Source organism: Brugia malayi (assembly GCF_000002995.4).
Source record: "Brugia malayi strain FR3 genome assembly, contig: Bm_012, whole genome shotgun sequence".
NCBI lineage: Eukaryota > Metazoa > Nematoda > Chromadorea > Rhabditida > Onchocercidae > Brugia > Brugia malayi.
In genome coordinates, this window is record NW_025062289.1 from 34,006 (window position 1) to 47,366 (window position 13,361).

General features: G+C 33.4%; 2 protein-coding genes across 2 annotated transcripts; both read left to right on the plus strand.

The window, feature by feature from the left end:
* Window positions 1–1,320: 1,320 nt before the first annotated feature.
* On the plus strand, window positions 1,321–2,222 carry Bm9271 (uncharacterized protein; the record flags this gene model as incomplete). The annotated part of the gene is made up of 3 exons (XM_043082821.1): window positions 1,321–1,377; window positions 1,596–1,804; window positions 2,207–2,222. The coding sequence occupies 3 exons, from the start codon at window positions 1,321–1,323 to the stop codon at window positions 2,220–2,222; spliced, it is 282 nt and encodes a 93-aa protein (XP_042938755.1).
* Window positions 2,223–4,448: 2,226 nt separating this feature from the next.
* On the plus strand, window positions 4,449–12,882 carry Bm2631 (KH domain containing protein; the record flags this gene model as incomplete). Its single annotated transcript, XM_043082822.1, has 17 exons — window positions 4,449–4,628; window positions 4,923–5,010; window positions 5,102–5,214; window positions 5,487–5,593; window positions 7,400–7,493; window positions 8,604–8,668; window positions 9,096–9,292; window positions 9,389–9,543; window positions 10,064–10,228; window positions 10,315–10,527; window positions 10,626–10,731; window positions 10,902–11,092; window positions 11,421–11,549; window positions 11,731–11,923; window positions 12,008–12,184; window positions 12,464–12,618; window positions 12,775–12,882. 17 exons carry the CDS (start codon window positions 4,449–4,451, stop codon window positions 12,880–12,882), a joined length of 2,436 nt encoding a protein of 811 aa, XP_042938756.1.
* Between the last annotated feature and the right edge of the window lie 479 nt (window positions 12,883–13,361).

The window sequence follows — 13,361 nt, forward strand, 5'->3', positions numbered from 1 at the left end:
AAATTGTATATGTATTTTCCTTGACTTGCTCAAAAGTTTGTTTATTTCATATTGGTACTACATATTCTGTTGTATGGTTGTCTATTGTATTTTGATTCTTTTGTACACCACTGGAATTCCTGTAGCAAATCGCTGTTATTATTGGAATGCCTTTTCTTGTCTTTCTGATAAATTTCTAAAGCATTCATCAATTGCTAAAGTAAGGTATACTGTGCAATGCAGAAAAGTTGTATTTCAAATTAGAATACCATAGTATTGCTTCAAAACTAATGATAAAAATGTTCGTAGCGTTTAGGTACAAGACATCATACTGATTATTCAAAATACTCTGAAATCGGTTGGGAATACATCTTTTCTGAGTTTTCAGCTTTTCGGTAATTCCGACATAATTTGCAATATTTTATCATTGTTTCTTTGAACTGCTTAATAATATCTGTCTAATTCATTTAATAACTAATATTTTGTGCTCTTATTTATTCGAAAGCTTGTAACCTTAGAACCATAAAATTGATTCTGACTTGTTCGTTTCCCAAGTTACTACAGTTCTATTACAAAGTTGTACTGTATTTTCAATGAATAGATCGGAACATTTCAGAAAAATGAAAAAAAAAAATGGTATTAGCCATTCTTCAGTTTTCCGTGAACTTTTCAAAATTTAATGGTATTGTTTGGGGCAATTCATTCCTTGCTTCTATTCATCGTCAGAAAAGGTTCCATTGGTTAAGAAATCTATAAATATAATGCCAGATGTTTGTTGGGACAAGTTTTATTGCTTGAATCACAATTTAAGCATACTTAGATAAAGTTGTTTGATCCAATTACATACATTTTATCCGCTTAGTTTTTATTGAAAAGTTAGAGAAGGTCGTTTTGTTATTCGTAAAAGCGTTTGAGATGGAGTACAATGCCCTTTTTGATAGATTATTTATTAATCACTGAATTACGTTGAAGGAAGTTTCCTTTTAAAGGTTTCCTTCCATTTGATCGATTTTCATGTAAAGTCCAGAGTTGATGAAAAGAATTTTTTAATGAAAGTTATTGGTACGATGAAATTGACGATTGAGATCTATGAAGAGTTCCCTTACAGCAACGACTCTGGCAAGAGGAGGGCATGAACGTTGTTGAATTAAACTGTTCTTAATTTAGAACGACAGTATTACTGAATCGATTATTAAACTTAAGTGATGAATTATCTCTTCACTTCTATATCTGATAAAAGAAAGGCGTTGGAAAGAAAGGAACTGTTAATTAATTTCGAATGTGTGAATTTAAGTTGTTTTCAGCATATTTCACATTATCACCAAATTGTTTGTATTACAAATGCGATTTTTGTCGTATTTATTGCTGGTGATGATGGCAGAGGTTGTTTTGACTAAGGTAAGATTTGTTGGTTTAGTCGTTAGAGGTGTTTGGAAGTTATCTTTCTCACTGAGGATGGTTTAAATCATGTATCAACAGTAATATTGTATCTTTGATCCCTATATTGCTTTCGACGTGCAGTCACTAAGCAAATAGCCAGACGGTTCGAATGATCTTTCTTAATTGAAAGAAATTCATTTCAAAAGTGCTATTGCATTATTACCTTTGAAAATTAGGAAGGAGTAATTGCTGGTGGTGACAACACATTGAACAACTCTGGCACTACAGCAAACATTCGACAATTGCAGTTACCCGAGTTCACAGATCCTGTTATTATCGTTGGTGTGGTTTGGCTGGTCTCTCTGCTACACTTGAGGCAATACACGACGGCGCAAATGTTGTTCTTGTTGAAGGTGAAAAGGATTTGGGTGGTAACAGCGAAAAGGTAACCGTTAAGCGCATGATAATGGTAGTATCCGATAGCTTTACTTATAAAATATATTTAGAATATGAAGTATGGAGAATTGGAACTTTCACTTTATATATAATTTATTTCTATATTGTTACACACTGTACGAAACGAGCAAACAAGATAACCGTACAGTGCATACCTTACAAGCTAGTATCTTACATCATGGTTCATAGTGCTATCAACTACGATGAATTGGATTCTGTATTCTGTGACCAAACAATAATAATATTTTCTCCATCTCCTCCTGATGTTTATCTTTATTTTGATATTATTCAATCATTGTCACAGTTCTCTAGTTCTCTAGTTGAATTTCAAACTTGTTATTTCCGAGAAATGTTCAGAAAAATGTCCCTCATTAAAAAATGTTTTTCGTAGGCATCAAGCGGAATAGCAGCTTGTAATACGGAAGCACAATGTGTTAGGCAAATACATGACTCATCAGAACTGTTTTATTCCGATCCGATGTCAGCCAGATTGGTAATATTTATTATTCAACTTTAAATTAAAATGTTTTGGTTTAATTTTTCTTTTTGTCCGCTGAAGTGTAGCTGAATTCAAATGTTGAAAGAATAGTTCATGTAAGCAATTAGAAAATTGGCATCTCAGCAGTTGCTTTGATTAACATAACGCTGTAATAAAAAATACGACTGATAAGTTAACAGTTAATTAATTAATGTAAGTCTAAATTAATAGTTGCTTAACAGGAACAATCTTTTGAGACTACTGTGAAGTTTATTATTAAAGAATAATGAGTAGAGTTTCTATCATGTTTGGAATAAAATGAGTGATTTTTACTTTATTGTAGCGTTATATTATGTATTTTTAATGATAAGTGTAATAGTATTGTTAATTCGAATCTATCTTCAATTGCTAAAAAGAATAAGATTGCATAGAGAAGTTCATAATTGAGTAGCGTAACGAATATTAACAGAGTAACGTTATTTAGAGACTGATGAATTCAACGTGAAAGTATCATATTCCTCAGTGTAACAAATTAGGAGGATGAGAAATATTATTGTTGAATTGTTGATTATGACACCGAGTAATGAAGAACATCAGTTACAAATTTGTCACTTCTTTCACTGTCTGTTCGCATGGTATCACTCTTTTTGTCCTGTCTATTATGTGAAATTTTTTTATTATTGGTTGAGCATGTAAGTTTTGCTTTTTGTTGCTTATAGAACGATAAGTGTTTTGTTTATTTCTCCTTGTCATTTCTTACATTTCTTTCCATTGATGGCCATAACTAGGTGATGAATGCAGGAAGCTATTACCAGAAAGTCTATAAACATTTATATTTATGCTCATATCTTCGACCATATGAATTTATTCATTTGCTATTTGGCTGATCTGACTAGTCCTGTAATTGCTGATTATTTTTTGTGATTATGTCGCCAACATGGAAATGTATCTTTTGTGATAAGCTTAAAATGAGTCTTTCAAATTTTAGTGGTTACATGAATGACGGCAGTAAAGAATATGATATTGATTTTTTTTTCGAAAAAAAATATTACTTTGAAAATTTTATGGTCATCATCTTCCATAAAAATAATAATTGGTGGTCGTAGTTGGTGTGATAAGCTCGTGGATGGTAGTGATACATGTTACCATCACTTCGATATAGGCATATTAGATTATTTCGGAAACTGTAACTTACCGTACCTTCACTGATATGGAGTTGTACAACGTTTGGAAGTAGGGCGCTCTGCAACTTTTAAATCATTACGATGATAATTTTATTGAATGAGACTAACCAATTAACTTGACTTCCTTGTTTATTTTGTTTTATTACAATTGGGTAGTATTTAAAAAGATGTGGAAGTTTTATTAGAATATTAGGAATGAAATATTCACAATTTGTTTTTTTTTTTGTCATTTTGAAGACTGATGAAGCTTCCACAATAGCAACAGCTAATTTTCCATTGACATTTATATACAAGATCATTTTACAAGTTAATCTTCCTGAATTGTTTCTCTTCCCTTCTTCATTCATCTTACTTTCATCTTCCTTGGTAATCTTTCGGCAACTACTTAAATTTGCTTTCTTTTTTTGAGATAATGATATGCTGATCTGAAGGTTATTCAAAGGTAGTTTTACAATTAATGGGATGGAATGAAATTTAGTTTGGTAGTTAGGAATTTTGGTTATTTCATAAAAATAAGTCAGTATGTAAAACATTTACGGCTAACGCATCTTTAAGCATGCTATTTAAAAACTACTTTAATAATAGACTTGCCAGTTTTACACCAAATCTGTTCACTTGATTTCATGGTATCTTGTAATAAAAATAGGCGGCGATAAGTGCTACTATTTCTTCAATTTCTTGATACATAGTTTTCTAATAATCTGAATTTTGCTTATCATTAACTTCAAATTTTGAAATGAAAATCTAAGTAAAATTCTAGCACTGATGTCATAATATTGCAGATGCTACGCTGCAGCTTTATAACGAGTGTATTATGTAAGAGAAATGGTTTTTCCTAACAGAACTCAGTAAACGAAGCTAACTGTAACTGAGCGAATTTCTAATACTGGCAAAATTTTTATAACTGATTTATTTATATTTAGTAATAACAACTCAATAAATGCAAATTTTCAGATGAAATATCTGGGAAAATGGTTGTTTTGGCCACTGATGGTTTCAGTTGCGATTATTCCAAAGAGGATTCAGTATTGCAAGAATTCGGTCCAGAAAAAGCTGATTTTCCCACAACTAACAGTCCATGGGCTATAGGACGAGGAGTTAAAATGGCTCGTACTATGGACGCGGTTCTAGTAGACATGCATAATGTCCAGGTAAAACGGATTCTTACTATGTTTATATATTTAACATTCATAGCTTTTACGATAACACTTCTTGTAACTAATGGCTATTAGATTAATATTAATATGTTTAAAATTATTTTGCAAAAAATCGGGGAAGTTATTTTCACCGCTATTCTTCTACATTTCATCCAGTATTGAGAAAACCTACCCTACTGTTTAATGGAATCAAGTCTTTAGTTTTTGATAGTTGTTTACATAACTTTTTATAATTTAGTAACTATGTTATATAATAATCTCAAATACACAGTTATAAATAAAATTTAGATCCATCCTACAGCATTTGTCCGAAAGATCCAGCAGCAGCGACGAAATTTCTTGCCGCGGAAGTTCTCAGAGGAAAGGGTGCCATTTGGTGCATTTTTTTTGTTTATCGAAAAATTGATTTAGATAACTGAATAAGTATGTTGTTTTTTTACTTCAAAAAGAATTTTAAAAAAATATAGCTAAACAACAAAGGATTGGGGCGTTGGATCACATTACCGATAAAATTTTGAAGTTCTGCGCTAAAAACGAGAAAGCTGGCGCTCATACTGCTTTCATGGTGATGGATGATCAGGTAGTTGAAGATTTTGGCTTTGTTTGGTTTCTATGCTAAAATTAAATGTTTTTTTAAGGTAGAAGGTGTAGCTTGATTATTAGCATCTCTTTCATCGTTCTTTTTCAATGATTGTTTTATTACTAAACAGTAGCTAACCGGTTTTCAAAAACCTATGTCATGGTCAGCACTGATCCGGTTTTTGCGAATTTTTTAATTTTTGTGTTGAATCTAATATGGATAAGTTTTGTATTGTAAAATGTAAATTAGTGAGAAAATTTCATCTATTACAGCAATTCGACATTTTCGACGAAGTGCCGAATTATATGGGAATACAATCGTCAAAACTGAAAGAAGTCTTGGATAAGATAACGAATATACTAAATTATTTTTGTCTAAGGTAACAGTATACTTCGTTTTTTCACTTAATTTGAACTTACTTGAAGTACTAAGTGTAAGAGTTTTGGAGATTTTTATGAAATCTCACATTTTGAATATTTATTTCAGGAAAATAAATTTGGAAAGAAGGTTTTTCCGGTCTTTGAAACATCTCCCGTATTATGTCGCCGTGAAACATTCTTAATATTTTTTTTGTAATTTCAAAACGTTTAAACTTTTTAATGAAGAATGAGTTTATTGATGTAGTTATTTTTAGTAATTTTTCTTATATTTCTTACGTTGATGTATTATTTTTGGGCACTGTATACAATGAATTTTCGGAAAACCATTTAAAGGGTTGTTGGCTACGAGAGAAGTTACAGGAGGTGTACATGGACGTAATAGATTAGCTGGGAATTCATGGTTTGAATGCGTTGTTTATGGACGCATAACTGGACGCAATGCAGCAAACATACATTATTCAACTTCTGACGCAACACTAACACGTACTGATTTATAAAACGTTCGTTAGATCATTTTTTCTCCTTCTATGTATGAGGTTGTGAAAACTCAGCAATTTTAATTACTCATTTTAATTTTAATATGAATTATTTGTGATATCACATTTTCTGGATCATCTTATTATAGATATTGCACCAGGTAGTTCTTCCTATTTTTATTTCAAACTGTGCAGTCTGACTTTATTACATTTTCACGTTTTAATTTTTCATTGTACATTCTATACCATTTCAAAATATATAGAATCATCCATGAAAGAGCAAACTAGCGCTTCGCCACTGATTGAGTCACGATTTTTTATGTATCATTATAATGCATGTATGATCTTATTGAATAGCACGCTTCTTTATCCTTTACGTTGCATATTTTGTAATGGTTGTTTTGTTGCGTGAGTTTACGTTATGTAAGCCGATTGATTCACATAAGAATTGTTCTCAGTACAATTAGAGAATGGAGGAATTATTTGTTTGAGTTTTTTTTATATCGAAAGTTGTTTCAAAGTTAATTTTCGAGATTTTGTAGACTTCATGTGCAATGATCATTTTTATCCAAATAAATTTATGATTCTTAGGGAAATAAATGATTCTTTCTTATTAGACTTCTACCTAACTGTACCTTAAGATGTTGCACTGGTGACATGGTTGACTCGTTCCCTTAAGAGTATTATTAGAGTGTGATCTAATTGGTTATATGTTTACTGCTTCTAAGTGATTTATGTGGTAAATGTCTAAACAAAGATGTTAGAAATGACTGTCTCCAATAATTCCACAACCACTTTCCCAACAAGAAGCGCAAAGCTCCCTGAATCCCCTCAATTCAAATAGGCGGCTTTCTACCACTCAATTCGTTCATCGTGTCTTTATAACAATCTGGTTGGAATGGCTTACTATGCATACGCGTACGTAATGAATGGATGGTCACGCGCGGCGGTGATTGTATATTTCGTATCACTGTGAGTGGGGGTGGAGGAGGTATTAGTAGTGGAGATGTTTTGTTATTTGTGGTTATGATTTGGTACCGAGAGATCTGGGTATATCTATTTTGTTGCAATTGTCAACACACACACAACAACTGTAATCCTGTGTTGATTTGCCAAGTGAGTTTCAAACCGAAAAGCTCACATACATCGCTATGGTGTACAACATTTTGGCAGTGATAAAATTGAATGATCAGATGGTCATTAATAAACTCTGATTTAGTAAGCCTGATACATAGTTACTGGTTTGCTTGTCACCGGTTTTGGTATCATTCCAGATCGGGGCTGTTTGGAAAGATTCTGTGTCATACAATTTTTTTTTTCGTCAGGCAGTAGTTTGAATTCCATTGATGGCTGTTGTCGCGGCATGTCTACAGGCATAATCTCAACCGACGCTATTCAGGACGCATTGCAACGCGCTAAAGAGGTATGCTAATTTCGTATTCTCAAAAATTGAGATCACATTAATGAAGTGCAGTGTTATGCATTCTGGAGTATACCGTATAAAGTTTTTCGGTATTTATTACTGTTATTATTTTGATTAATTCCCTGCAGAAGTTTTCGTGATATTTTTTTTCATCTAGATCAACCTTTCTGTGTCCGCTTATTTTGGGAAATGACTAGGCAAAACTGAGTTCGAAAATCACTGCATCACTTACCGTTATTGCCATCATATAGTACTGTTAGCGATGAAATTGAAATATTTGCACATTTAACAAATGCATTGTTACAAACGTTTTGTTTTGTTGGATGAAAATATAATAATACATTTGAATAGGCCAAGTTGAAAACTTTTCGTCTCCTTATATTCTGTAAAATATGGGACTGTGGTTATCAGTTCAAGGATGTTATTGCTTAGGTTTAGGAACAGAGGAATGATTGTGTTGTTTCGTAGTTTATATCACTTTTTGCATTCAATCTACAGGACCAATGATTTTTCTCAAATTTTATAGACTATATTGCTATATTTTCACGTATTTGCTTGAAATTGATTTTGAGACGAATGCGAAATCACCGCTAGATTCTGTTTGTTAATCAGAGTAGTGAATTATATACATATATTTATTTATTTATTATATGCTTTGCAAATCGCCACCCTTCTATGGACAGGAAAAATTGTAGCTTTTCGAAAAAACGAATGTAAAACTTTGTTCTCATTTCATTTTGGGTTGCTTCGGAAAATTTCCCATTCGGAGATGTAGTGTAAAAAATTCCATGGTTTTACAATGTGGTACGGTTATGTTGACCCACTATGAAAAGATTAACATCCAAAGTTATGACATCAAATTGGACTGAATGCCTTCATAATGATGATGATAATGATGATGCCATTTGGTTTTGGAAATTTGTTGTCTGGAATGAAATAAAAATATTTGCCATATGTGCAGTACTTCGATTTTTATCGTAAGTTTGATGTTACGTGACATTTTTTTAGAATAAGAGGATGCTTATTATGTTTTTATTCATGATATCATAAGTGATAATTGATTGTACATGCATTTATAGTATATGTTCATATTTTGCTTGTTATGTTTAGCTCGCTGCTTCTTCACATTCGAATCCGCAGAAACGACCGAATTCGGACGATTCATCTAACCGTACGTACCAGTGATTCACTTGTTATTTTGCATACATTGATGCGTTAAACAGTCACACTTTCATATTAGGAACTTATTGCGTTGAGACGTTCCGTTTTTGACGGTGTAATACGCGTTTATACGGTATTTCATTGCAATTTATGAAATTTTTTAAAGTGAAGTCTTCAATTTTCATAAATAGGTACATAAATCGATTACGTTTTCTCTATGGATTTTGGTTGTTGATGTGAATTATTTCGATTAATTTGAAACGGCTGATTTTCAACTTGTCAATTTTATCAGTGCAATTGTGCATATTATTTAAAATCTATATTTGCAGTGCGTATATTATATTCTTGGTGTTTTGCGTGATGGTATACAAATAAAATAGCTGAAATTTAATATGCAATTTTGCGTTTTTGGAATGGAGAATTCGTTTGCATTTTTTTTAGTGTATCCAACCAAAAGGTTAATATCACTGGAAACACAATGGACATGGGCGGGAGCATGCAAATCTCAACACTTGGAGGTCCGGGTCACGTTGCTGCAGGCGGTATGCCGCCAGTTGGAGGTGTTGGAGAAGTTGTTATGGAAACAATGGAGGTTCCGGACCACTGTGTTGGCCTTGGAATGGTAGATGTTTTCTGTAGTCTGTGCTTATTTACTTTTTTTTTTTTTTTTTTCGCTTGACAAATTTTGAATTTATCTTTAATTACAAACAATAATGTGATGTTATTTCTTATAGTGATTGGCCGTGGTGGTGAACAAATATCACAGATTCAGTCACAGACCAACTGCCGCGTACAAATGTCACCTGAATCAGATGGGAACAATGTGCGCCAATGTACTTTACAAGGCAGTAAAATGTCCGTAGATCGCGCAAGGGCAATGATAAATGAGGTTGATTCTTGCTTCGTTATGTTTCTTTTCTTTTGCGTTTCATATTAGTAGTAGGAAATGTATTTAGCTAATGGTACGGTGTAGTTCTGCCAATTTTCTGTTATATTGAGTTGCATAATTTTCTGCAATTTTCCGCTTATAGAATTTAATCTTTTTAATTATTGCAGTCCGTTTCTCTCGGTGGTTTTGCCCTTTTGATTTTTCTAGATTATTGGTCAAGTCGCGTCATTTACTAATAGTTATCCCCTACTGTATAGTATTTTGCTTTTTTTATCGAACTTTGAAATTTAGCACTATGCAATACTAAAAAAAAGAAATGAAAAAAAAAAATGAAAAAACTTTAAAAAAAATTTTGCATGAAAATTTAGCATACTAAATTAGTCTACATTTTAATGCTGTTCTATGTTTTTTTTTTTTTTTTTTTCTTGAAGATTTTGAAAGTAGAAGGAGTTACAAGGTATTACATCAACATATTTATAACGTAGAATTATAATGATGTAATTTCTGTGCTTGCTTTCAGGTAATAGCTCGAGCAGGAAATCGTCCTCCGCCGAACCGAGCAGGCCATTTTGATGGTGGTATACCTGTTGGTACTGGCCGTCAAATAACTCAAGAGATGTTTATTCCTGGTGCAAAATGTGGCCTCGTAATTGGAAAAGGAGGAGAAACAATCAAAAATATTCAGGTGCGTCAATAGAAATGTTTGACATTGTCGATCTTGTAATCTTCGTGGACTACTTTCTATTTTTGCCACCTGTTATTATGTTTCAGGAGCAAACTGGTGTTAAAATGGTTATGATACAAGAAAACCAAGAAAGTGGAGGACAACCAAAACCTTTGCGTATTACTGGTGATCCTGAAAAAGTAGAGAATGCTCGGAGAATGGTTGAAGAAATTTTGCAGTCGCGTGAAGACCATCCGCCTGGACATTTCGGTTTCCCTGGATCATTCGGAATAAGCGGTGGACAGCGTTCGATTGGCGAAGTAAGATTTTTTATTTTCCGGCTGGCTTAATGGCAATTACATGAGTTTACAATGCGACAGCATCCACCTGTTTTACTGATAATACAACTATATTTTAGGTAATTGTTCCTCGTGCTTCGGTTGGAATGATTATTGGAAAAGGTGGAGAGACGATTAAGCGTCTTGCTGCTGAATCAGGAGCTAAAATCCAGTTTAAACCTGATAGTTTGTTTCTTAACTCTTGATTAGGGCAATAATGTATTATTTTCCTGATATTCAAATTTTTAATCTGTTCTCTGGAAAGCATTTTATATGAAGTGATAAAACGTATTCCATTTACTACTAAAGCAAAGGAAGATGAAAACTGGGAAGTTTTGCATATCGATTTATTGCAGATGATCAGACAGCGCAGGAACGATGTGCTGTCATTCAGGGCACTGCTGAACAGATTGCAAAAGCGACGCAGTTCATTTCCGAACTCGTCAAAAAGAGTGGTGCTGCAGGTGGTGCGGAGATGTTCTACATGCACGTTCCATCGAACAAAACGGGATTGGTAATTGGTAAAGGAGGAGAAACTATTAAACAGGTAATCTTTGTTCTTTTCGTAGTTTTTTTAATAGCAGATCATTTCTGTCTTTTCAATACCAATGCATCTATGCTTTTTCTTCTTTTCATTTTGCGTTCATCTTTCAAAGAAAAATGAATAATTTGGTTATGTTGTGATGATTGATGTATGTAATATGTTCAGTTGTTTTTTTTTTTTGTTTGGGACTCAGGTCTTTTTTAGTTATTTTCTCAGACACACTGCTAAATAAATTGTGGCGCTTGTGTGGTATGAATAATAAACTTATTTATAAATTTCATAGGTAACTGAATAACTGATTAACATCATAGACTTCCAGAACTCTTTTAAGATATGTGCGGAAAGTGGAGCACATGTTGAATTATCACGAGATCCGCCGCCGAATGCATCCGAGAAAGTTTTTATTATAAAAGGAACACCTTATCAAATCCATCATGCACAACATATTATTCGTATCAAGGTATTTCATTTCCAGAAATTTTTCTTAATCCTGCTACCTTTCTATGAAATTCATTATTTGGAAGGAGGATTGTCTTTAATCAGTGTAGCATGTGTATGACATTGGGTCATTTGAAGTCTGCCTGGGTCTTGCTGTATCATAGTTGAAGGGAAATTGCTCTAAAAAAAAAATGTTTTTTTAGGTTGGTGATATTGCTCCAGGAACGCCAGTACCACAGTTTCATGGACAGGGTGGTCCAGGAGCGGGTGGTGATGCATTTGGAGTTGGACATAACACTGTATCAAGTGCTCCTCAAGGATATGGTAATGGTAACGCACAATTTGCTGGCGCTGGCATTGGTGGGCAAGCAGGAGCGCAATGGAACACCACTTTTGGTTTGGATATGAAGAGATTTTGTTACTGGATAAAAAAGGTGCACGTAATACAATAATTGTATAACAATGATGCTGCGGTTTTAGGTCATCAGCAAAGTGATCCCGGACAAGCTGCTTGGAATCAGCAGTATTACGGACAACAAGGACAACAGCAACCTGGTTATCAGCAGGGGGCGTACGCTACCCAATATCAGCAACCAGCACAACTGCAACCACAACCAGCGCAGACAAGTGCAGCTCCAGCAGTAAATCCGCAAACAGGTATGCAATATGCGATAACAAAGAAAGGAATTTTTGGGTTTTTATGGGAGATTGGGTAGATATGGAAATGTCTCCTAATTGTAATAATTTTAGCAACATCTTTGTGATAGCACATTTGACTTATGCTATCTAATACACCCATTGTTAATTTCGTTCATAAATTTCAAAATTTTATGAGGATTATTGAAGCAGAGTACTAAGGATATTTTTCGTTATTTCGCTGTTCAAAGTATTTGAAAGTTTTAAGCTGTACATTTCATTACATCCATTATTTTTCAGGTCAACCTGATTATAGTGCACAGTGGGCAGAATATTATCGTAGCATGGGTATGCATGAACAGGCAGCCGTTATCGAAAATCAGCTGAAGCAAAATGCTGCTGCTGCTGCTGTTGCTGCGCAACAACCAGCTGCACAAGCAAGACCTCAACAACCGGTAAGTTTTCCAAATATTTTTTTCTGTGGTTCATGAAAGAAATATAGATTGCTACTTTTTTTGTAGGAAAATTCTTTGGAAACACTGTAAGTGGAATAAAAATGGGAATTTTTATCAACTGTATGTCATATTATAATTAAACCACATTGTTTGTAGGGATATGGTGTTTACGGTGCTCAACCAATTACAGCACAAAATCAGTTCAGTTACGGAACACCGCAAGCACAGCCTCAGGGTGGTTATCAATTCCAGCAACAATATTAAAACAGTAATGATGCAAATTGAAAATTGGCATTTTTATTACTTTTTTTTCTTTTCTTTTCCTTAAATTCTTCTTGTTTGACACTTTTAAACGGAACAGGTCATCAATTCTTCGAGAAGTACAACACAGTGTTTGCTATTGGATAATATATAATTTTAATGCGGTGTTCGCTTTGTAGTTCTTTTCATACCATTTCTTTAGTAGTATATGCCATTCATAATTAACAGACAGAAGTTTGGGCTCTTTTATGTTAGTTTTTGCATATAAGAATAGCTGTTTTGGATAGATTACTTAGACAATATTCAATTTTAGTTTGTAATAGAATTTAGGCCACTTCTGCTTTGTTTCTTTTGATTATCGTGGACACATGGTTACCCTTTTCATCAGTTGGTGGTTCGTTTTTTTTTTTTTTGTATTATTATTGTGGCTGAGGAAATATGTTTCGAATATTCAGGAGATCTCCCTATGCTTTTTTTTTCTT